We start from the raw sequence: 24,144 nt of genomic DNA on the forward strand, positions 1-24,144 counted from the left end.
ACTGTTATATAATAGCACAACTTACGATCCAATAATTTCCCATACAAACATGTCCAATACATTTCAACATCATTGTAACTTGATTATCAAAAAGATTACTCTTATATTAAACTAGCAGTCTTCTAGTGTTTAAGATAAAAACTCTTCTAGTGTTTATCTTAACTATATTTTCTCTTTGTTTTTTTAAGGAAATAAAACTTCAAGCTTTTCCAGCAGGAGAAGCGAAAGAAGAGACGCAATGTATGAAAAATGCGAGCGAACAGAGCCGTAATTGATATTCTAGGATTAGCTTCGAACGACCGGTCAGTTCCTGGAAAAAGATGCTGTCGATTTACTTCTTTCGTCTCGCGCATAAAATTGCAGATTGCAGATGATTATTTTTCCGTTCAGTCCTACGTATCGGCGCCGCGAACACGAGGTGACGTTTGGCGCCGGCATCCCTTCTCTCCTGATGGACAACAAGTGGCTTGAAAGACTTTATCCAAGTTGCGTCTTCAGGCAATACGATAGTCGTTACGCTCGAGCCGCCAGTTCCGCACGATCTGCACGAGCAAACACATTTTCCAACTTCGTAACGCGAGTGCGAAACACGAGTTCGAGGTCTCGGGCTCTTCCCCTTCAAGCCGGCCGGATATCCGAAATTTCATTTCTATAAATAGGTGTATCTCTGATAAATTCTCATTAATCGATAGATTAACGATCAGCCTTTGAATGGTTTTATGCGCTAGACCGTTCGATTAATCCGATTTTAATGCGCATGTCAAATTGAAATTTTTTTCTGAAAACTTCTCGATTTTTTTTGGCGATAAATTAAAATTTCTTAGATATTATCGAGATTAATTAATATCGATAATTTCAATTATTTTGACTGTAAAAAGATAAACATTGTGTATATATTGTTGTATAACTTATAATTCAAATATCACATTCTTTATACGATTTTTTTAGATTCCAAATTTGAAATATTTCAAAATAACTTTACTAACAGATTCTCTAATATATTTGGAGATTCAATTTTTTTTTTTCCCCCGAAAATGTGAGATATACATTATTATTAATTACAATTTTTTCAATTTTATCATTTATAATATATTATTATTTATTTATAATATTATTATTTATAATATTATTATTTATTTATAATATTATTTATTTATAATATTATTATTTATTTATAATATTATTTATTTATAATATTATTATTTATTTATATTATTATTAATTACAATTTATATAAATTTTATCGTTTATAATCAAACTATAAATTAAAACTCTATTAAAGTTTACTGAAAATTAACGGAAGAATACAATTATTTATTTTTTATTTGCATCCTTGCGAAGATTAGTTCGCGATAAGCGGTAAGTCTCTTTCTTAACTCGGAAAGATTGTGTAGAAAAATGCACATATCTCGAGAATTACAGCAGCGTGTTACAGCCTTGGCGGCATCATGTAGCACAAAGTGCAGAATTAAGATCGTCTACAAAAATCTGCTTAAATTGCCAGGTGTAACTGCACTGACGCCACTTGCACGGTTTCCGCACCCCAATCATAATTAGTTTGCAACAGGTATGATAACTGTAATAACGCGGTAATAACAGTAAGGAAAAGTTGCTAGCAGAGTAATTTTAGGCGCCGATATTTTCTGCACCCTTCGTAACGGTGTTTGCCTTCGATCCTACTTTTCCGTTTTATTTTCTTCTTTCTCTCCGTTTCGGTTCGACGCTCTATTCTTCTATATGACTGATATTAAATGTCTAAATAAACATTGTATTGATCACCACCTTTCAAGATCCAATTTGGCGAGATACTGTAAACATATAATATTAATCATCACGATATTAAGTATGTCATAATAAAAGATAAAACATGAAACATTGACGATATGATATTTTAAAGGCTGAATCAACAAAGTTCGTTCTTCCAGATATCAGATAAGAGAATTTTATTTAACTTTAAACTGTGCGAATATGATATAGTGAAAATTTCCCTTCTAATCATATCAAATCATAATCCTAGTTGTTTGTTGTCGAAATACAGGAAAATCGATAAGATGGAATTCATTATATTGAATTTCATTTCATTTATTAATTAGATTCGGCTCGTCGTCATGGCGTGAGTTGATCGATTCCTCACGATTCAAACTGTTGTTGTGGTTAGTTGACATACTTTCAATATCTAACATAAGTGTCTTCTTAAACTTTTTATCTCGAAATCTCTCCTTTTTTTTTTTTTTTTTTAAGAAAATTATCGGAGTAACGCTTATCATCGATTTACTTGGATAAATTACAGTCGTAGAGAATATTAAAGCACACGAAAAAGACTTGCAATGCAAGTTAAGAGCTCTACACTGACAAGGGAAAGCGATAAGGAAGAATTAATTGACAAATGTTGAAATAAACAAAATACATTACATTCTACATTCAAAATAACTGTAAATTATGACTTATTGTATATTATTATATATTATACGTGTGAAATATTATAAATTATTTAAATGTGAATTAAAAAAAAGTGTGAATAGCATATTATCTGAGGAATCTTAATATTAAGAAAGAGATTATTGGAATTATTATATTTTTATTACTTTTAGGAGATATTAATTACAGCCTCTAGAAATAAAGATAAACTCTGACATAAAGTTTCCGTGACGTTAAAAATTATATACGTGTCCTATGTAATATATAAGATTTTCATATATACATTTATAACATCTGTATTTGTTGTAGATTAGCGCTGTTGAAGTTACTCCTTAATTCATGGATAATGTGACACGTGTCATCTCGTCGAAGCAGGGTTGCAATTTGTAGATAATATACCGTGTACGAATAAATTTATTGTTTACTAGAACCAAACAAATCGTCAATTAGTTCTTTCTTAATTTAATTCTTCTTCTATTAATTTAGAATTAATAGAATTCAACATTACTGATCATTTTGAAAAATTGATAAGAGAATATAAACATTTTAATTTCTATCTAATTATTTTCTTAACAATTTTATAAGGTGAAAAATTATGTCATACCCTTGCAGTTTTATTCCGATAAAAAACTCAGTCTTAGGCTGTTCGAGATAATGTAATTTTTTCCATTCTCTTTGCTTATGTATACTCATATCACGAACTATTTGAGATATATGCGAGAAACTAGAAATTAACTTTACTGTTTTAATGAGATAAGAAACAGTACCGATAATTATTCGTATTAAAGCGTTAGATGCGCATACGTGAAATAAAGCACCTATTATCAGATCCGCGATTACAAACAAGCTGATTTTAGTTCCGTTATGTAAATCAAGATGCAGATATAATCACGATGAATAATAAGGCGCGTACGAAGATATTTTATTTACTATTCTGACACGCGTGTTTATAGGGGTCAGTTTTTAACGATCAATCATCGACAATGGTTGTTCTCGTTAATTATTATTGACTGTCCGTCGTGTAATTCAGTTAGCCTTGTCATGCTATTGCAGGTTCAACAATGTCCGTTACTGCGAGAAACAATTTCTTGTCGGAGCACGAGAGATGAAAGAAAGAAGTAGGAAAATAGGTGAAAAGAGGAGGGAGGAGGTGGGACAAGGGAGATTAGAAAACCGGGGGAAATGTAATCTCACACACTAATATGCACACGATGCATAAGATGTGTTTCATTTATCTAATAAATAGAGAATTAATAACGGATGTGTTGTAAATAGATAATCGGTAATGATCGGTATTTTTTAATCTGTCACCGGCGAATTTACATCTTTTATCATCCATGTTACAGATATCCGAATACCGAAAAGGTAACTTGAGGAAAAGTGCAAGCAGGCAGTGATATGAAGGATACGAAAACCACTGAATATGGTACGTTGATGATAAATTATAAGGATAACAGATATGAGTTACGATAAAAGAAGCTAAATTTTTATATCATAATATTATAACATTAACAATACTTGCGAATAAAATGATAGAATAATCGATAAAATATAGATAAAAAATTCTAATAACCTGCAGATTTTTAATGCTTTGAAATATATCATTAATAATTTATAGTATTTTTTTATTTTATTATTTTTATTTATTTTTATTATTTATTTCAAAGAATTTAGGACAGCAAATAGAGAACAGAACTGTATTCTTTAGTTAATTTCACACATGTGAATATTCTTCAAATAAAATTTTATATAAAATTTTAATTACAAATATATACAGTAGTAAAAGCTGCGATTGACTGATCTATTTTTGCAAGAGTCGATTTTAAATTTGTCTCAAGCTTTATTCTACTTTCAAACGTCCTTAAAAGATTAGATTTATCGCTCGCATTTATTTTGGCACGTAGTATGTAACAATCTTACAATAAATTTGTATCGTACGACGGAGGTATGACAGATTGAAAGGCAAGACTGACCTTTCGAGTCTCCAAAGAAGGATGTCGATGTAAGTCGGAGATCGAAGGTTGTCTTCTTGATGTCTCGAGGTTAGCACGCATTTTATGGTTCACACGCACTGTCTAGCGTTTTTTTCTTCTACGAACTGGTTTGATCGTTGTTTACCGCAGTATATACTATGTACTGCCATTGCATGTATCCGATCCTCTACCGTTGTATCGTCAAACAATTGTTAGCAATTCCTATATATCCATCGATAGCCGGGTGAATTTCGTTTCGAGCGTCTAAGATTCGCTTGCATGAGAAAATCGCTCATATCATACGGAGTAAAATTGATATTGTATAAGCTTAATTTATATATTAAAAATCTTTCCGTAATTTCGCAAAGAGAACGAAAAAATAACTTCGATCGTGTTAATTTCTTGACGATTTACCCTTAGCGATTTTGATTTCTTTAATTTTCCATGATAAAAATTTAGTTTCGTATACCATAAGTTTTGAATAAATTTTTATCCGCGCATATCTTGTATAATACATTAACTTACGAATTATACAATATTTTAAACGTACTTAGAGATTATTTATTAGAAATATTTGTAAGAATATGCTCAGCTTATGAATATTTATGAATCATTTGTCATATGAGCAAATAAGATTAAATCATTTATTTATGCAGCCGTGCCTGACAATTGCAATGAATCGATAATTTAATTTCGAATTTATGATACGCTGAGCAAAGAAAAAAATAGTAGTTTCCTCATTTAATAGACTCTTCATATTAATTCCTCTTATTAATTCCTCGTTAGATTTCATATGCGCGATTGTTTTAATACAATTATTCATACAATCACTCGCGCATTATTATCATTTTCTGGAAATCTCATTACATATCGTAAATTATCAGCTATGCAAATATAACTTGTGTCAACAGTTATGTATATGCAAATGAGTATTTTCCATACAAATGTGTGTTTCACGATAAACTATTTTATCAATGTAACGGGAAAGATCCGTTCAAACGAATCATTATTACGACATTCGACCGCTCTCTCATTAACACCTGCATTAACATATAATGTCTATATAAAAAACAAGTGACCCTTTGAAAAATTATACTTCATATAATCTCATTGTAATACAAGAGTGCATTTTTTCTTTCTTTTTCTTTTACAAAAATCAAACAATTATGTACGTTATTAGATGATGTAATTGGTGGCCCAAATAAGTCGGGGAGCGGTAGATCAACGCATGTATATCTTTGTTATATCTCTATTATATAATGCAATTAATTTATAATCAGAATAATGAATGAGCGTAATTAAATCTCATGTTTAACATGTAAGAGAGAGAGAGAAGTTGTTAGAAAGCAATGTATCATGAAAATATGTAGATTCTGTGTATGATAACAGATTTGATTCGCGTCATGCGTTTCGCGTCGTCGCGAGAAGAATCATACATCGGTTTCACGTCTATTAATCGCAATTAACTAATTATATTATCAATTTTTCTTTCCTGTCACTCGATTTATAATGCGAAAAAATATGAGAATAATTAATACATTTCTATATGTAAAAATATGAAGAATCTTTCTACAAGAGAAAATATATCTAAGGTAGAATCGAGTTGTAATTTAAAGAAAAATAAAATTAATTTAAGAGAACGGCTCCGAGTAATTAATAAAATTAAAAATAAAATATAGAATGGCAATAGGAGCCGGCGCCGTATGTCAAGCGAAAATAAATTAAAGCACAAATTATTTAGTAAAGAATATACGATGGATGTTTATTAGCCTATAATCAATTAATCAATTTAAATCTGAAACGAACGTCGCGGTCCATTTTTTGGACCTTCATCAGCGTAATGGAGGGACATATCTTGCGTAGAATTGTTTAGATGTTTGACCGCGGCTTAATATTATATCTAACTGATTTGACATTGTATTTATTAGAACTTTCCGTTTTCCAAAAAAAGGAACCGAAACGTTTCGTTTCTGATTTAAATCGTTTAATTGACTATAGACTAATAAACATCAATCGTATGTTCTTTACTAATTAATTTGCGCTTTAATTTATTTGCGGCTGACACACGACGCCGGCTCCTATTGCCCCATTCTATATTTTATTTTTATTTTTAATAATTTAAAGAATCTTGATATTAATAGAGATCTCGACGCGAATTTATACGAATATATACAGATCTTGTTAAATTGCAGCGAACGTGAATGTCAAGCAAGTTTCCAATGGTAAGGACGATCATGTCGACTCTGGCGCGAATGTCGACGCCGTGCAAATCGCGATCGGCAATCTCGGCAAGTGGCAGATCATCGTCTGCCTGGCGATTTCTCTGGTCAAATTTCCGGTAGCGTGGCATCAATTGGCGATTGTTTTTATGGCGCCTCATCAGGATTACAATTGTACGGCGCCCGTTACCGTCGACACCAAGGACCAGTGCATGGTCGATGTTAACGGCACCCTGGTAAAATGCACGGAATGGGAGTACGATAGGAGAATATTTCCCGAGACTATTATATCGCAAGTAAGTTATTACGTGAGTTTAAAAGCCGTCTGCTTTTAATTCGCAAAGCGAAAAACGAGCGTGTTTGTTTAAAAATTATCTTGCCAGATAAAAGAACCGCAAGTTATTTTGTGTCGTTTTAGTGGAATCTAGTCTGCGATAGGACGCATTACGCGAATATCCAACAGTCTATTCTTATGTTCGGGGTGCTTCTCGGCAACATAATCTTCGGCAGTTTAGCAGATAGGCAAGTTCATGTATGATTGAACGTTCATAGCCGTGAAACGATTACGAAGGAATAAAGAATATTGTATCTTGCAGGTATGGCAGAAAAAAACCGCTGATGATCTCTATTGTTCTCCAACTGTTATCGGGCATTGGATGCGCGGTCGTTCCTTGGTTTCAAGTATTATTGCTGATGAAGTTGTTAAGTGCCTTGGCTACTGGAGGCACGATGGTTACTAGTTACGTTATTTGTAAGTGTCTCGATCCTCAAATATACGAAGCTACTAATATTATTAACGAAGATTTTTGCAACGATAAATATTAAAATAAAATTGCAATATTCATACAATTATCTTTATATATAATATTTTTAATTATTGTATTTTAAAATAAGTAATAACAAAAATTATCTTATTCCTTAAAATCTTATAGAATTGTAGATAATTTAATCACTGTCTATTATCTCTCTCTCTCTCTTTCCCTCTCTTTGCACGTAAATTAAAATAATTAGCCATCATAATTTATCTAATATATATAAAAAATGATACAAATCGATACAGATTGCAATCGACTTGTGCGATTCATTTCTCCAAAATTATAAACGTCTTCTTTATTTGCGTATTTTATTTTTAGGTATGGAAATAGTAGGTACAGAATGGCGTGCCGCCATCACCGTTTTATATCAAATACCATTCAGCTTAGGCCATATGTCGCTGGCAGGACTCGCGTTCTGGTTTCGACATTGGCAGCAACTACAAATCGCCATTACACTACCATCTATAATTCTTTTAAGTTATTGGTGGATAGTGCCCGAGTCACCGAGATGGTTACTAGCCATGGGAAAGCAGAGAGCAGCGTGCAAAGTATTGCAGAGGGCGGTCAATATTAATAAAGTGGAAAATGTGGACGTTCCCGAAATAGTTAGAAAGCATTGTCTGCATCAAGTAAGAGACAATTGTTCAAAGTATTTCGATGAATCCAAACGATCTGTGTAATAATCATCGCAATTTTCAAATAATTAAATTTGTAATTCAATAATAAACTTGTAATTGTCAGGGGGAAACGATGTTACACGCGGTTCAAAAGATATTAATTTCACGTTTGCGTTTTTTTTTTTTGTATTTCAGAACTTGAAGAAATCTGCGCTGGACCACAAGGCTTCGTTTCTAGATTTGTTTCGCACACCGAACATGCGAGTGAAATCCCTCTCGATTTTCTTCAATTGGATCGTTTGTGGAATGGGTCTGTTTGGCATATCACAGTACATTGGTCAGGTCGGTGGCGACATTTTCATTAATTTCGCAGTGTCCGGTGCTATACAGATTCCAGGAAACTTCGTCGCGTGGTGGGCGATGAATAAACTAGGTCGACGAATCACTCTGATCTGTAGCAATTCCATAACTGGCCTGGCTTGCCTGCTCTTAATCCCCGCATCACACGGTAAGCGATTATACTATGTAATACAATATTATTGCCTTTCGGTTTGTATAACTATTTTTAAATAACAATAATAAAGCAAGTTTTATAAAAATTTTAATTTAGAATCTACATATCTTGACAATGTTTTTATCTGTAGTAAGTTTTTTTTTTAATTTCTCTTATATAATATGTCTCTTATATAAAATTTAAAAGAGGAAAATTTCTCTTTTCAAAATAATTTCCCCAAAATAAGAAGCAAGTCTGTTTTTTTTTTTTTTTTTTTTTTTTTTTTTTTTTTTTTTAAGGATATCGCTCGTATAATCGAAAAGGATTTTCTTTTCTCGCAAAATTGCTTTATTTATTGATTGAAATGATATTTCTAAAAATAGAGATTAATCAATATCAAAAACGCCTTGTTACTTTAAATAATCAAAAACTTTACGAACGATTACCATCAATTGTTTAAATCGATTAGTGATATATCTATCTCTGTTTTTTTTTTTTTTAGAAATGGCATGGTTAAGATTGCTTCTGGCATGCCTCGGTATCGTCGGCATGTCGGTATCATTTACGACAGTCTATCTTTTCTCCGGAGAATTGTTTCCTACAGTCGTAAGGAACATCGGAGTTGGCGCGAGCAGTATGTGCGCTAGAGTAGGTTCCATTGTAGCGCCATTTGTTGTGTCCTTGGTAAGTTTACACGCATTAATTAGAGCCAGTTACGTAAACTTGACTAACATTACTTCGATTCATAAACAGTTTCAAACGTGAGATTAATATTTTGAATTTCGGACAGGCATCATGTGTACATAAAAGAATCGTCGCGCGAATTAATACGTTAATTAGTTTCCTAGATTACCAATTGTTGATACTATTCCAGGATTACATTGAATCGTGGCTACCGCCGATTATATTCGGAATTCTGCCGTTGATTGGAGCCGCATTGTGCGTATTATTGCCTGAAACTGCCGGATGTACGTTACCGGAAACGCTTCAAGACGGCGAGAAATTTGGAAAGTAAGTATCAAAACTTTTTTTCATCCGATATCCTTTTCATAAACCTCAAGTATTACTAATTTTCATATATGAGCATCTGCTGCGTGCAGATAAATTGTTGATCGATTACTTAATGCATTATCAAGTTGCTCATAAAAATTTTTGAATGCTTTCTGCATTTTTTTCACGCATGTGTCAGATACAAATTAATAATATTGTATAATATATATACTCATGAATAGAATGCAATATAGAGGTGTTTATGAAGGTAACAGTTTTTATATCAAATATAAAAGTTGAGTATTATAGTATTATAAACTATGAAACTCATTGCTTTTCTTCTGTGCAGGAAGTTTAAGTCGAAAGAAAAACATGGAGATCTCGAAGCAGAAGCGACATTCTGAATGAAAACTGATCGTCATAAAATTTTTAATATTATCGCGGCCGAAGCGGTGTCGAATTATTATTATGACAAGTTTTACGAAAAATAAAGCAATATACTTATTAAAAAAATCATTTTACGATTAATCGTGCATATATTTCGCGCAATTCTATTTATTATGTTATATTCATAATATTAACAAAATTAGCACGATTGTCATTTTTGATTGATCATCATCTCATCACATTTGCGCGACTCACACATTTCTTATATAATATATATAAATCAAAGCTGACATTTTTATATATAAAATAGAAATAATAAAAAATATTTTTATAGATACATGATTGTATCACGCTTTTCAAAAGACTTTCAAGCTCATTAAAAAAAAGAAATATATATATATACAATATATATACATATACATATTGATTAGTATATGTGTATACGCCAAACATAATAAGTATATGCGATTATTCTGTAAAGTTTTACCAGATGTATATATATTATAAATAGAAATTCTCTTTTGTAGACAAAAAGCGCATTTCTTTATTTATTAAGTAGTCAATTTAGTTTAATATTCAACGACATGTTTGTCTTCCATTTTTCGGATCGTGTCAGCTTTATAGGCGAATATCTCTGATAATATTGTGAGCGGTTTCAGTTAGCACATTTTACATGTAATATACAATATTATAAATATAGATGCACGACATTGCAAAAAAATGCGTTCATCTCATTATTTTATAAGTAGCAAATATATTGTATAAAATTAATTTTCCTAGCCTTTTCTCTGCCTGTGCATAATTCTGCTAAAGATGTTTACAATTGTTTCATAAGCGACTAACACTTTGCGCGAGATAATTCCTTTATTTAACTTGCATAAGAAAGCAAATAGCGAATAACTTAACGATTGTCGTGTTGCGCGTAATCTTTTAGTCCGGGAACTAAGAATAAGACGATGCGCGAACAGTCACGATCGCAATTATCAATGATGGAAGAAAAAGAATTAGCTTTGCCCATGTAATAAAAAATTAAATTAGATGAAATAAAATAAATAATTTCTTACTTAATATTTTTACAAATATGATTTTGTAATCGAACAATGCATGAATAAAGAGAATAAATTTAGATAATATACAAATAGTAAATGAGATAGTATCAAATAAGTTCTCGATTCTATGTAGGTGATTCAAGAACTACAGAATGTTCTTATAAAACGAAAACTTTTTAAAATCTTTTTAAAGTTAATTTTTGTTTGACAAAAATGGCAAAAGATTTATTTTATTTTATAATATTGTATTTCGAAACTGAATTTTTTTTTTAAGTAATCGAAAAATATGTGATTTTATTATTAATTTAATTTTCTAAAGCTCTCAATTCGTAAAGAAAATATTATTTTCCATTATCGATGACCATGTGTATTTTTTTTCCGACATCAGCATCAGCAATTTTCACAAAGACTCGTTAATACTCGTCATTGAAACATGGTATCGGCATATAAAAGCCACCGACACGGTCTACAACAGACGTCATTCCACTTCACCGTTCCACGGAAGACCGATCAGATTAAGCAGTGAGTTTGTTTTGACATCACTTAATCGCTTAAGACAATCTTGTTTCTTTTATAAATTTAGAGTGATAAATATGTCCTTGAATTAATAATTCGATATTTATTTTACGTGATAAATATTATTTAGTTAAAAAAGTATAATATTTTTGTGAACAATAGATATTTCTACAAAATAAAAGATGTTCGCAAATTTTTTATATAAGCAAAAAAAAATTATTATTTATATATAAATTTATATTTTTCATATAACTAATAAACTTGAATAATTTCTCTTACCTAAATTTATTACGTTTATATATAAATAATACATGTATATGTTATATATAATAATATGTGTATGTGTTACATATAAATAATATGAGGATATTATATCTATTTTATGTTCTAATTTTTAAAAATTGACTATAACATTAATATAATGTAACTGTAATTGAAATTTAACTGAACCATATCTCCGGCTTATAAGATATTTAATATTAAAAATACTATAATTATATTTTATTAAATATAATTAATAGCAAAATTTTTATTCAACAGAGTTTTATTTAAATAGAATTCACATATAATATTAAATAAAAAATTAAGTTTCGTCCTTCGTTCACATCCATCAATTTATTTTCAAAAGAGTTTACTTTTAAATGCAATAATTCGGCTTTCAATATTTTCATCATCGAAAACTCTGCAGCAAATTGAGCTAACAAAGGAAACCAGAAATCCGGTTCTTATAAGTAAAAACTTGGTCTAATTTGAATATATTGCCGAAGGCGTATTAACGGTGAAAATATTCGGGCACTGCTTTACATTTCATTACCATATTAACATTGACACATAAAATTTTATGGTCTAATATCTTGCAATATGATGCAAAGAAATTTTTATAACATTTTTTTTTAAATTAAATCACTTACATCCGGATCACTTAAAGCTTTTGTCACGAATAATTTTAATCTACTATTCACGCTACATTTCTAAAAGTATCAAGTTTATTTTTCTTGTTCCTAAATTAAAAAAGATACTGCATCTGAATCTCTCTCAAACATAATCATTAATCGATTTGAATCATATACATACATAATGAAAGCTGCGTAGCTAAAGCAGTAAAAGCTTTAAATTCGTTATGCAATGTACAAACACAAATAGCTATCATTACACTAATATTTTTATTACAATTAATATTTTGTTCGTAATTTGATTATTTTTGTAACTATTGTATCTACGAGATAAACTTGTGCTTTGAAATATTTTAAAATTCATAGAAATGTATTTATGTATATGAATATCCTTCAGTAAGTGATAAAGAATTAAGAGAACAATATATTTTCGTGTTTTGGAATATTTTAAAATTCATAGAGATGTATGTTTTCAATGTTTTTCAGTAATTATATGATATAAAGAATTGAGAGAGAATTAATTTTATGAACGCAGAATAACCGATGCAAATAATTTTCAGAACTTGGCAATTTGTGTTGAAAGGAGCAGAAAAAAAAAACGATAAAAACTCAAGAAGATTAGATTTAAAAATGTAAACTAAATCTTTTCGTGTTCAAAAAATTTGCGTGTCTTCTGATGAATAATTGTAATCGTTATTATCATTAATTACATTTTTTATATAAATGGCTATCGTGCAGTGATTGCAAAAATTGAATCAATATCAAACTGTAAATTATTAGCTATTACATTCACAACATTTCTAGGAAATGTTTGATAATCACTTAAATTACAATTATACATTATAAATATAATATTGAATATTCAGTTTTGCAGAATTAATAAATATTTACAATCATCTGTTGTTATATATTTTGTTTTAAGATCGTTTCTCTTAATAATTGACCTTGTTTTGTTAAAAATTATTTACTGTTATATTATCGTTTCGCGAGAGAATTGATTTTATTTGTAGATATGTCCTATTTGCTACTTTTGGCCTGCCTGGCCACGGCAACTGGCTACACCTTCAATACCGATTACTCGTGGAAGCAGGTCGAATTCAAACTTCCAAATGATACTATTCGAAATGAGTTCATCGCTTCCGGCGATTACATCCCGGATAACAACATGCCATTAGGCTTGGCCACATGGTACAAAAAAATGTTTGTCACAATACCGCGATGGAAAAATGGAGTTTTAGCCAATTTAAATAGCTTTTCAATGATCAACGCCACACGTAAGTAAAAAAAAAAAAAAAAAAAAAATATATATATATATATATAACTCGAAGAATTTTACTAATAATATTGAGCGTATTTTTTTATAATATGAAAAGTTTATATGTACGATTTATTACTTGTGCGTAAGAGAAAGTAATAAATTCTAGGGGGAAAAAAAAGTAATGAAGTAAATGTTAAAAAACTTCTTTTACAATCAGATGCGGTGAGAGAACATCTGTTTGATAAGATAAGTTTGGAAAATAAAAATTTCACGTCGAGTATAAAGAAATCCCTTAAAGAATATCAAAAGTACATTAATTAATTAATAGGAAGTATATTTAAATTATTATATATTTCTCTAACAGACAGTCCGATCTTAACACCGTATCCTAATCTCGAGGCAAATAACATTCATTCACCTGACGGGCTCGTAAACATTTTTCGCGTCAGGATCGATGCTTGTGATCGCATGTGGGGTCTCGATACAGGAATAAACGATATTTTGGGAAATTTCACAGTTATACGACCGATGACGCTTGTTGTTATCGATTTGAAAACGGATAAGGTATCGTTTCTCGATGTGTATACAATTTTTTAATTATTATATATAATAATTTGTCTATTAATCTTAGCCTCTAATAAAAAATATAAACTGCTATGTAAATCACTGCGCGTAATAAAAGTTATGAATTTATACAAGATTGTTAATAATATTTTAAAAATGTCGTATTTGTATGTGGTCAAACTATGTAAGCTATTTGATTGCATTTGTTAAGATCTCTGGCATAAATGTATGCACTTATGTGTTTGCAGATTATTCGCAAGTATATTCTGAAGGATACAGACGTAAAGCCGGATAGCTTCATCGCCGATCTTGTGGTCGATGTTGCACCGGGACAATGCGACAAAGCCTATGTGTACATGAGTGATTTCGGCGAATATGGTATCGTGGTATACAGCTGGGAAAAGAACGATTCTTGGCGAATTAATCATCATTTCTTCCATTTCGATCCGTTAAATGGTAACGTATTTAGAAAATAATAATATGCTTCTTTTCTTCCATGTCGGGTTTCACCCCCGATTAAGTTCTCCTTTTCAAAAAATCTCAAGAGATTCTTTTCATCAAAATATATTTTATTATCTTTTATTATCCCATACGTGTGTTCTGCTAACTGTTGGTAGGTGATTATAACGTTAGCGGCTATAACTTCCAATGGACCGACGGTGTTTTTGGAATGTCTCTGTCCCCAATACGCGATGATGGATACAGAACACTCTATTTTCACGCTATGTCGGGTATCACGGAATTTTCCGTGTCTACGAATGTTCTACAAGATAGTACATTGATAAAAGGGGAGAATCACTATAATTTCCATATTGTTGGCAATAAGGGACCGTTGACTCAAGGATCATCTTCCATCATCGATTCAGAAACGTGTATCGATTATTTTATTCAAATAAATAGAAATGGTATAGCGTGTTGGGATACTACAGTAAAATTAAGTCCAAAAACATTCAGTGAGTATTACACGAAAGAATACATAATAGATCTCCTTGTCTCTATATTTACGTCATTTACTACTATTTCGTTCATTATTATCATTGTTTTGTATTCTTCGTCCTTCTTTTCAAGCAAGATCATAGAATTTTCCGCGTATGATAAGAAATTTTATTAAACTTCAATTAAATTGCAAAATTATTTATTTATCTTCTAGTTCATCGTTTGAGAATAATTCGCAAAAATATATAACAAATTTCAAAAGAATTTAATTTCAATCTGTATCATTTTTCGATAAAATGTCATAACGTTAGAGCGATCTATGAAGCCGTAGTTCATATATTTCATCAGAGATGTCTCTAAAGTTCATGCTTACAAAAGAGCATCAGAGAGATATATATATACTCTGTTAAAATGCTCCGATAAGCGTGAATATGTTTTGGACAGGCCCGATATGACAGTTGAAAAATTTTCAAAAAAATTAATTTAAATAAATTACATCAAATTAAGTAATAAGTAACATAATCCGCTTATTTGTTTTACAAAGCTATTATTATTAGCTTGCATTGAAGTTACATAAATTTTCTTTACAGATTTAGTGGCGCAGGATAACACGACACTGGTGTTTCCTCAAGATATAGCTATCGACGATAATTCTCAAAAATTATACGTGCTTTCTAATAATTTACAGAAATTTTTATTTGACAGCTTCGATCCGTTAATGACAAACTTTTTCATTACTTCAGCTGATCTCGGAATATTAACATCTCTATGCAAAGTAATACGGTAGAGTAATCAAAGAGTTAGATTATAAAAAAATATCTTTCTATTTTATTATTTAATTATACATACGCTTAATATTACAGACTTTTATATATGAATAAATTAAGAAACGTTAAGTGTATGATAAGTACTTATGTTACTTTAATGTTAACACATCTACACAAACGTAATTATAAATAAAGATTTCTCTCGATTATCCTTTTTAATTTATCGCCTATCGTGATTGACATGGCATTTTTTTTTTTTTTTTTTTTTTTTTTTTTTAATTATACGTTATTGAATAAAAGAAGAATTCTTCTATATAGCTTTCCATAAATGTGTTTAAGAGACAATGGAAATATCCTTCTAACAACATGAAAAAGGAGATGCGTGTTATATAAACTCGCCGTCCTCCTTCTCACTCTCTCCAATGCACGTGTGCATTCTTTCTTTTATTTCTTACATTTTAAGTATGAAAAATGTAAAAAAAAAAAAAAAAGCGAGGACAGATCCATATTTCGCAACTTGTGATAAATATTGATAAACGCGGCCCGTTTGAAAATCAATTGTTGGGGGGAGGGAATTAAAGCGCCGCTATCACAATTAGAAGCAGCGTATTATCGTCCGCGGTGGATTATATAGCTAGAAATTGAAATTTCAACGCGTCATTTTAAAATGAGCGTCAGCTACGTTCTTTAGCCAGTCAATCCCTTGATAATTCACGGAACTTTTAACTGCAACCTTTATAACTCCCGCGGTAGCTTCCGCCCAGAGCTTCCAACTCCCTTCTCTCTCTTCTTCCCGTCAAACTCGTCCTAGGAGCGCTACTTTCTTCCGCCCCCTTTACGACTGGTCTACTCTCTCTTTACGAAGCCGTACATTCTAAATAATTGATCCTAACGTAGTTGCCGGTGTTTTTATAACTGTTTTACCGCCCGCTCTCGCCGCCGTGATATACATTATTTAGCCGTCGGTTTTTAAAGCGAAGTCGCCGGGATCCGCGTAGGTGCGAAAAGACTGTAAAGGCCTATTCGAGGCGGCGCATTTGCGGAATTAAAATGTATGACAGCTAAATGTCGCCGCCGCCACCGTTCAATTAGATCGTCGGATTTCTGGCGACGACGCGGATTAACGCGGCGAGGAGAAGGGACGCGAGGGTAAACTCTTAGCGGAATAAGAATGACAATTGCTTCTTCCGCCATTATCCAACGGTCCCCTCATCCCGATTTATAAGAAGTGCCGCGTATTTCATAGAATCAAATTCCCGCGGGATATGTTTTAGTAAATCAAATTACGCATACCGATACGTGTAACAGTATCGATCGCTTGCCATTGGAGCTCTCGGAATGATTTATATGTAAACAATACAATCTCATTTTTTAACAAACGATGCATATTCCGCCTCTGTTTCGCTCTTTCTACCTCACATTTTTTAGCGAGTAACGACTTTCTATGAATTATTTGTGGGTCATGAGAGGACCCATATTCGTGCCCGATTCACGTAGTCCCGTCTGTATAAACAATATGTATATCCTGTCGCCCATTTTACAGTTACTCGTATCGAGAGCTCGATTCCACGCGCGCGTCCCATCTCCCCCTTTCCCGCCCCCCCCCCCGAATTTCTGTTCCATCGTTCAAATATTCACGATTTGTCAACTCGTTTGAATTATTCATCCCTCCCCCTTCCCCTGGCTGGTATCTTTGTTATCTTACCGATAAGTCAAAGGGCGAAAGGATCGCGGATAGAGAAGATGCCAAGCTTCCGGTATCTCTCGCCGAAAACCTCCACTCTCCCCCCCCCCCCCCGCCTAAGAATGAAGGTGTAGAATGCAGAATGCAACGTCGTGCTCTCTTGCAAAGAGCACTTTGACACAGCCCCACGGGTACATTACTAGGATTGCCGCCACCAATTGAACTCCCCCAACTCGCCGAGAGAACCCCCGGCACGAACCTCCCTTATATCTGCAAACACAGCCGCCCCGGGCGACACCGCCGCTCAAACACTCAATCGCTCGATTCACGACGCTCAAGTAACTTGAAATTCTCTATTGTTAACGTTTATTTGACTTATACGCGCTGATACCGGCGCTGATCTTCATAATAGGTAATACTTATGAAAGGACGGTTCTCCGAGGGCATTGTTCGGGTTAAGTTTCGCGAGCGCGAGCATGATTAAGGCCCACCCCTACGCGCTAGATTATATAAATATCCCCGGTAATGTGTCGCACGAGGAAATTTATAATGGAATATCCGTTGCGCGATTTGTAAATTTAAATATCTTGAATTTTTCTTTATTCTCCGAGAAATATAGTTTCGTCGTGTAAAGTCCGATAAATCGCGAGGAAAATGTAAAATCTTATATTTCGTGTTGATATTTTGTATTATATATATATATTTTTTTTACAAAGATCTTTAATTTTATATTCCTTTCTGCTATTTAAGAATCTATATTACAGCTTATTTTTGTCCTGGGAGATAAATATCATTTTTATTTACAGAGAAATAAAACTGATCGCCACATAGTTTGTATAATGAAAAAGAAAAAAAATTAAAGCAACTATTTAAAGATTGTTTAACCGGAAATGTGTGTAAAAGTTGCGCGCGCGTTTCACGTATAATAAGAGTAATATCACTATGAGATATTGTATTTTTCTTTCTCTCTTTTTTTCAGTACTGTTGCATTCCACGTACCGTGCGAACGCTATCCTGCGAAATGTTCAGTCCCATGTGTATGGCGCCAGGCGCTATTTTGTGCGTCATTTATGAATATTTATAAAGTTTCGCGTAAAAATTTCACGAAGAGATATGCGCATTCCTTACGATTCTGTGTTAAATAACATTACATCCAACTCCAAATTACAAACTTACAGCTACCTCGTGTCAACCGGTTATAAAAATATATGTTTGTCGCTCGGTTAAAGAAAGCATCGAGATACTCGCCGGAACTAAGACGCTGCTGTCCGAACGTTTATTCGCCGTTAATCTTTTGTATTCGTCCCATGTAGATTTATGGAAATGAAAAATGTATAAACGGACAAACTGAATGTCATCTCTTATAGGGTCTCGGAGATCATAAAATATTGTACTAATTCATTAATAAATTCAGATCTCTTTCTCGATATTTCTCGGAAACTGTCATTTATTAATATTAAAAAAAAATAATAATAATAATAAAATAAAATAAAATAACATGTATTTCGGTCTGTGACGAGAATGACGCGAGGGCGAACGAAGAAATGTCAGAGATCCAATTTGCGAGGGCGTGAAAATGGCCACGTAACTTCGCCGCGAATCGCGATATTCTTATATCGGGGTGGGCTAAATTTACTCGCGAATCACCCCGCGCGAGGGAACATTCCCCCCCGCCCTCCCCCCCTCCCCCTCCCCTCCCCGATACACGACCGATTGCACGTCATCGAAATCCAGGATAGGCGTGGCGGATGATGATGTCGTGGTAGGTGTACGATCGTCGGACAGATACATACGCTAATACACGGCCTCTCGCGCGCCCATAGTACGACTTTATACGACCGAAAAGCAGTGGTATCAACGCAGAGTACTAAAGGGAGAGAGGACGAAGGTTGGGAGGGCGAAGGGCGAAGGAGGGAGGGGGAGGAGAGGGGAGGAATTCGTAATACGGAGGGCGGCTCTACGACTCCGCTGGGAGGAATTCCGGGGTACGTTTTAAATTGCTGCATCCCCAACCTTCTTGTTTATGTATGCTACCGTGTTTCTTATTCTTGTGCGGCAGCGAAGGAGAGCGCGCGCCCCTCCCCCCTCCCCCACCCCCCCCCCTAACTTTATGTGCACAGTGCCGACATAAGTATGCAATCTATGCGTCGGTGTGGCTCGCGCGGATGCACGTGTGAGAGGCACGTATGTATGTGTCCGTATATATATATATATATATATATATATATATATATATATATATATATATATGTACTGTGTATTGATGTGTGCGTGAAAGAGCGGCACGGTCGTAGCCCGAGGGGCCCGGTGAACGTGCCACACACGCGTAACGTCGCGCGTGCACGTACGTGTGTATTGTATGGCAAAACGTGGCCCTATGTTTTCTCCCGCCGTGTATTTGGATTCGCTATACAAAAGAAAGAGAGAGAGAATAAGATCCGCGTGCGTTTCCTCCCGGTGGATTCTTTTCGTGTTTCGAACACACAGCCTCCCTCCCTCCCTCCCAGACTCTTCCTCCGTATTTTCACCCTCGCCGCCGCGTACTCTTTCGCGTTCCTATCTCTCCGCCACAATTGCTGTAATCTACGATCTAGGGTGGTGGATTTAACCGTCCTATGGATCTCAGCCGCGGTAATTTGTAAAGTTTTTAATATTGCACGGGGTCTCTCTCTCTCTCTCTCTCTCTTGAACGGACACCGTGCGAGATTCCGCGAATTGATTTAATAATTTTCCATCGTCCGACACATCAATGTAATCTATTACATTTATATAATTTCCATCATCCCTCGATCGCCAATGATTTTTACGGAACAGAATTGAGATAAGATCGTTAAGATTATTTATAATACACAAGTACATTCCTGAATTATATCATGCACAGTATACAAGATCTATAAATTTAAACAAAAGTGCATCTTTGTGTCTAGAAAATAAAGTGTGCTATAACACATATAATTATATAATAATAATGTTTAATAATCATAGAAGAAGAAATTTTAGAAATATCATTTCTAAAATTGTTGAAAATTGTCAAAATGTTGCGAGAAATATTGATAAGCTAGGAACGAATTGGCCGAGTAATGATTGAAATCGATGACCTACTGACAATATCTTCAAATAAGAAAGACTGATAAGATCATTGAACACATGTAGGATATATTATATTCGGCTGCCTAGTTCTATGCTATACTACTAGATGGCAATCGAGCACACTTTCCCCTTATTTATAAGATATCTATGTAATCATCTTAATTGAACAGAATTACGAAATACGTAATTAATCGCTCCAGAGTTGGGACATTTTTCTTCTTCATTTATTTATATAAATATATCTGAAATTTATTAATTTGGAAAATTTCAACTTGATTGTATCGTTATTCAATAATAATTTTTTTTTTTTTTTATAATGATAAAATGTATTTTTAAGGAAACTGCAGTTAGGAAAACAGAGTTCTAAAGTTTCTCCATTATATTCGATTGCTAATCTTTTATTGGCGAAAATAATTATGGTGCAATTAACGCATGAAAAAGATTAATTTTATTGCGCGATAAACGAAGATATCGTAGATATCACTTTGTACACATATTTCTTATCAAGGTAACGAGTGTAATCGTCCATCCGTTAATAAGCGAGAGAATGTCACATCAGGATCATTATACGGGAGTGAAAGATATAAAAGGCAAAAGAGTTGCTTTGTACAAAGAGTTAGTGTCTTTAAACGTCTTTATCGCTCACTTTCAATTTCACGAGCGTGAAGAAATCGATTAAACTTTTGACGACAGAAAATTGTAATATAATGTTCTTGTAATGAGTTTCTCACAGCTGTATATAGTCTATTTCTCATAAAATATGAGAAATCGATAAGCAAAACCTTTCGAGATAATTTTCTTTTACAGCGCATGTCCTTTCATTTCGCGTTTTCTCTAAATCGCACGCATCTGTCACGATTAGTTTGCAATGGGGGAATGTGCGATAAATCGAAGTGTAAAGGCTTGACCAAATTTTAATATTTATTCAATGATAAACGTTGCAAGTTAATTATTAGAGAATGATTTACCGCTAATTATAAAATTGCTGCAATTTGCAAATTTCATATCTTGTTTATTTTCTCTCAAATCTTCACGCTCAATTGACTGAAACAGCATTCCCGACTTATTGCGTTCGATTTTCAATTTCTATAATAACTTATCACACATTCTATTTTAGAAAATATTCTATCCCATCGTATAAAAGTCCTCTCACACCACAGAATAATAGAAATAAAATATTTTTTCCGCAATAAAATATTTTGAAAAATATTTATCATAGATAGACATAATGTACGTAAAAATTTTTCTCTCATTTTATAGAAATAATTCTTTCCTCTAATTATTATCACTTTATTGAAATTATCAAATTTGATCATTTGTATTCTTAGATTTTTCTTAGTTTCATGTAATTTGCATTTACATGCTTATCATGTTTATTATATTAATAAATAAATAATAAATTTCTGAAGACTTATTACAAAACTCAATATAGTATCTGTCTAATCGTGAAGCTCTTAAGTTTAGCGAAATACATTCATGAAAAAGAGTTGCATATTGATAAAAATGTGGTTATTAAAAAAGTCCACTTTAACCCTCGGTATAAAAAACGTAGTTACATGTACGAAATAATTTAATAAAGCTGTTATTACGCTTGGCAAAAATATATGACGAGATGTTGTGTAAAACTCTAACTATCAAGCGGACGCGACGTTGTATAGAGCGCGCCATTTCTATTTTTATTCATTATTTTTATGCATAATTAGAATAGCAACATTTTTTACCTAATTACTCTTTTATAATAGATCTGCATGGATTAGTATTTGTTCAAAATTTGTGCAATAAATTATATACATATACATATACATATATAAATATATATATAGTGTTATAGACTGCTAAAAAAAGCGACAAAATAATACTTTTAACAAATAACAAAATTCCAAAAAAATGATACAAAATAAATGGAAACATTATAGATGTATTAATTTGACATCAATTTCGATAAATTTGTTCACTCAAATCCACTTTCACATTGCGATAAATTCTTTTCTTTTTCTAAAAGAAATAAATAAATTTTCAGCAGGCGTTAGAGATTTTGTAAACCTCACGCAATCTCGATGTTACTCCGATTTTGTACTTGGGAATTAGCTACGTACTTAGCCAACGTATCGATAAGCCTCGCAGGATCTCGTCTCTTTCTCCTTCTCGCGGAGAAGGATAAAGATATCTTCTTGATATCGTCGGGAAAGAATTTTTCCCGAGCTATCCTCGAGTACGAAATGGCCGCGAGCGGGTGGCGAATTGTGCGCCGCGCCGACCCGGCCACGAATATCCCAACGTTATAACGAACAAACAACGTAAGCGCGGGTGGCAAGAGGAGAGATAGAGATGTAGTGGGCTAGGCGTAGGTTTTGATGGTAGCCGGTGTGTACGGCGATGCGGTATACGTGGATAGGTAGGTAGGTCGGTCGGTTAGGGCGGGGGGGGGGGGGTTCGGGTTGGTCGCGCGGGGGTTAGGAACGGGCAGGGTAGGTTTGGATATCTTGTCGAGGATAGGCTGCCGGTGCAAGTAGGTTTAATATTTGATAACGCGGGCTGGTCATCCTGCCGAGGCGATAACACAGGCCCCGCGGGAACCTTCCGCCCAACATCCCTCGGAAAACGACTGCCGCCAAACTCGCAGCGTGTCCCTCCGCCCTGCACCCCCTGTCCCTCCACCCTTCCCCGTCCCCCCTATCTCTCCGCCATCCCGCGATTCTCTCTCATCCGCATCCAACGGTGTTCCAACGGTCCGTTCCATCTCTTACCGACCCCGTTCTATCCTTCTTATTTTTCTTCTTTTCTCTCTCTCTCTCTCTCTCTCTCTTTTTTTTTTCTTACACCGGAGCTCGTTTCTCGAAGCGTTATCTCCTCGTCCGGTGCTTCTCATGCATCCGCTTCCGTTTCGCGACGCCGATGTAAGGGACGATTGTGAGCGCGGACTACAAGAGATAAAATAACCGATACCGAAACTCACCGATGGAATAACTGTTTAAGCTGCGCTTAAATTGATCGAAATTTGCTATCAAGTCGTTAATAAATAAAAAAAATAAAAATAAAAAAAAATGATAAAAAAAAGTCACGATTTTGTTTCGAACAATCAGAAATACGCACACACGTACATAAATATTGGATATAATATAAATACATATAAACTACGAGGTTAATGTATTATGTATACGTAAGAAGAAGGGTCAATCTTTGTGTACGGGTCAATTTCATTGGCATCTCGGAGAATCATATATAGGAAACAGCTTTATTCGTTTATTCGATCGACCGAAATCCCGAAGCCTTGCGGGACTAACAGAGGGGTCCCGGGATACGGAGGGTCCACACGGTACGTTAAAAATTTACTATAAAACAGCTCACACAAGTCTGCACTTACTGCGAAGATTTGCTTGCTCAAATTTTCGTAGTACGTGGTCGTTAAAATTGTCTCATTAATACCGAGACAAATGTTTAGCAATTTTATCTAGAAATTTTTTATAATTAAATT

At 33.5% G+C, this 24,144-nt stretch overlaps 3 protein-coding genes across 9 annotated transcripts in view; 2 read left to right on the plus strand and 1 right to left on the minus strand.

Annotated features, from left to right (window-relative positions):
• Positions 1 to 24,144, minus strand: part of LOC138936540 (beta-galactosidase) — a 110,223-nt gene that overhangs the window by 8,440 nt on the left and 77,639 nt on the right. The window lies entirely within an intron of this gene.
• On the plus strand, positions 491 to 11,004 carry LOC138936541 (organic cation transporter protein). Of its 6 annotated transcripts, XM_070302007.1 has the most exons (13): positions 491 to 659; positions 1,342 to 1,359; positions 1,505 to 1,567; positions 3,472 to 3,602; positions 3,765 to 3,844; positions 6,584 to 6,906; positions 7,029 to 7,132; positions 7,207 to 7,361; positions 7,744 to 8,054; positions 8,238 to 8,550; positions 9,038 to 9,219; positions 9,410 to 9,546; positions 9,875 to 11,004. In XM_070302007.1, the coding sequence occupies exons 5-13, from the start codon at positions 3,817 to 3,819 to the stop codon at positions 9,927 to 9,929; spliced, it is 1,608 nt and encodes a 535-aa protein (XP_070158108.1). In that variant the 5' UTR covers positions 491 to 659; positions 1,342 to 1,359; positions 1,505 to 1,567; positions 3,472 to 3,602; positions 3,765 to 3,816; the 3' UTR covers positions 9,930 to 11,004. The 6 variants fall into 6 exon arrangements, with proteins under 6 accessions (XP_070158108.1, XP_070158109.1, XP_070158104.1 ...); XM_070302008.1 differs by lacking the exon at positions 3,472 to 3,602; XM_070302004.1 differs by lacking the exons at positions 491 to 659; positions 1,342 to 1,359; positions 1,505 to 1,567 and adding an exon at positions 2,094 to 2,153.
• Positions 11,382 to 16,068, plus strand: Y-f (yellow-f). The gene is made up of 6 exons (XM_070301201.1): positions 11,382 to 11,483; positions 13,381 to 13,644; positions 13,993 to 14,192; positions 14,441 to 14,648; positions 14,810 to 15,145; positions 15,719 to 16,068. Exons 2-6 carry the CDS (start codon positions 13,383 to 13,385, stop codon positions 15,913 to 15,915), a joined length of 1,203 nt encoding a protein of 400 aa, XP_070157302.1. The 5' UTR covers positions 11,382 to 11,483; positions 13,381 to 13,382; the 3' UTR covers positions 15,916 to 16,068.

Source organism: Polyergus mexicanus, unplaced genomic scaffold, assembly GCF_030449975.1.
Source record: "Polyergus mexicanus isolate NDT 795.1 unplaced genomic scaffold, iyPolMexi1.0 SCAF_9, whole genome shotgun sequence".
NCBI classification, from domain to species: domain Eukaryota; kingdom Metazoa; phylum Arthropoda; class Insecta; order Hymenoptera; family Formicidae; genus Polyergus; species Polyergus mexicanus.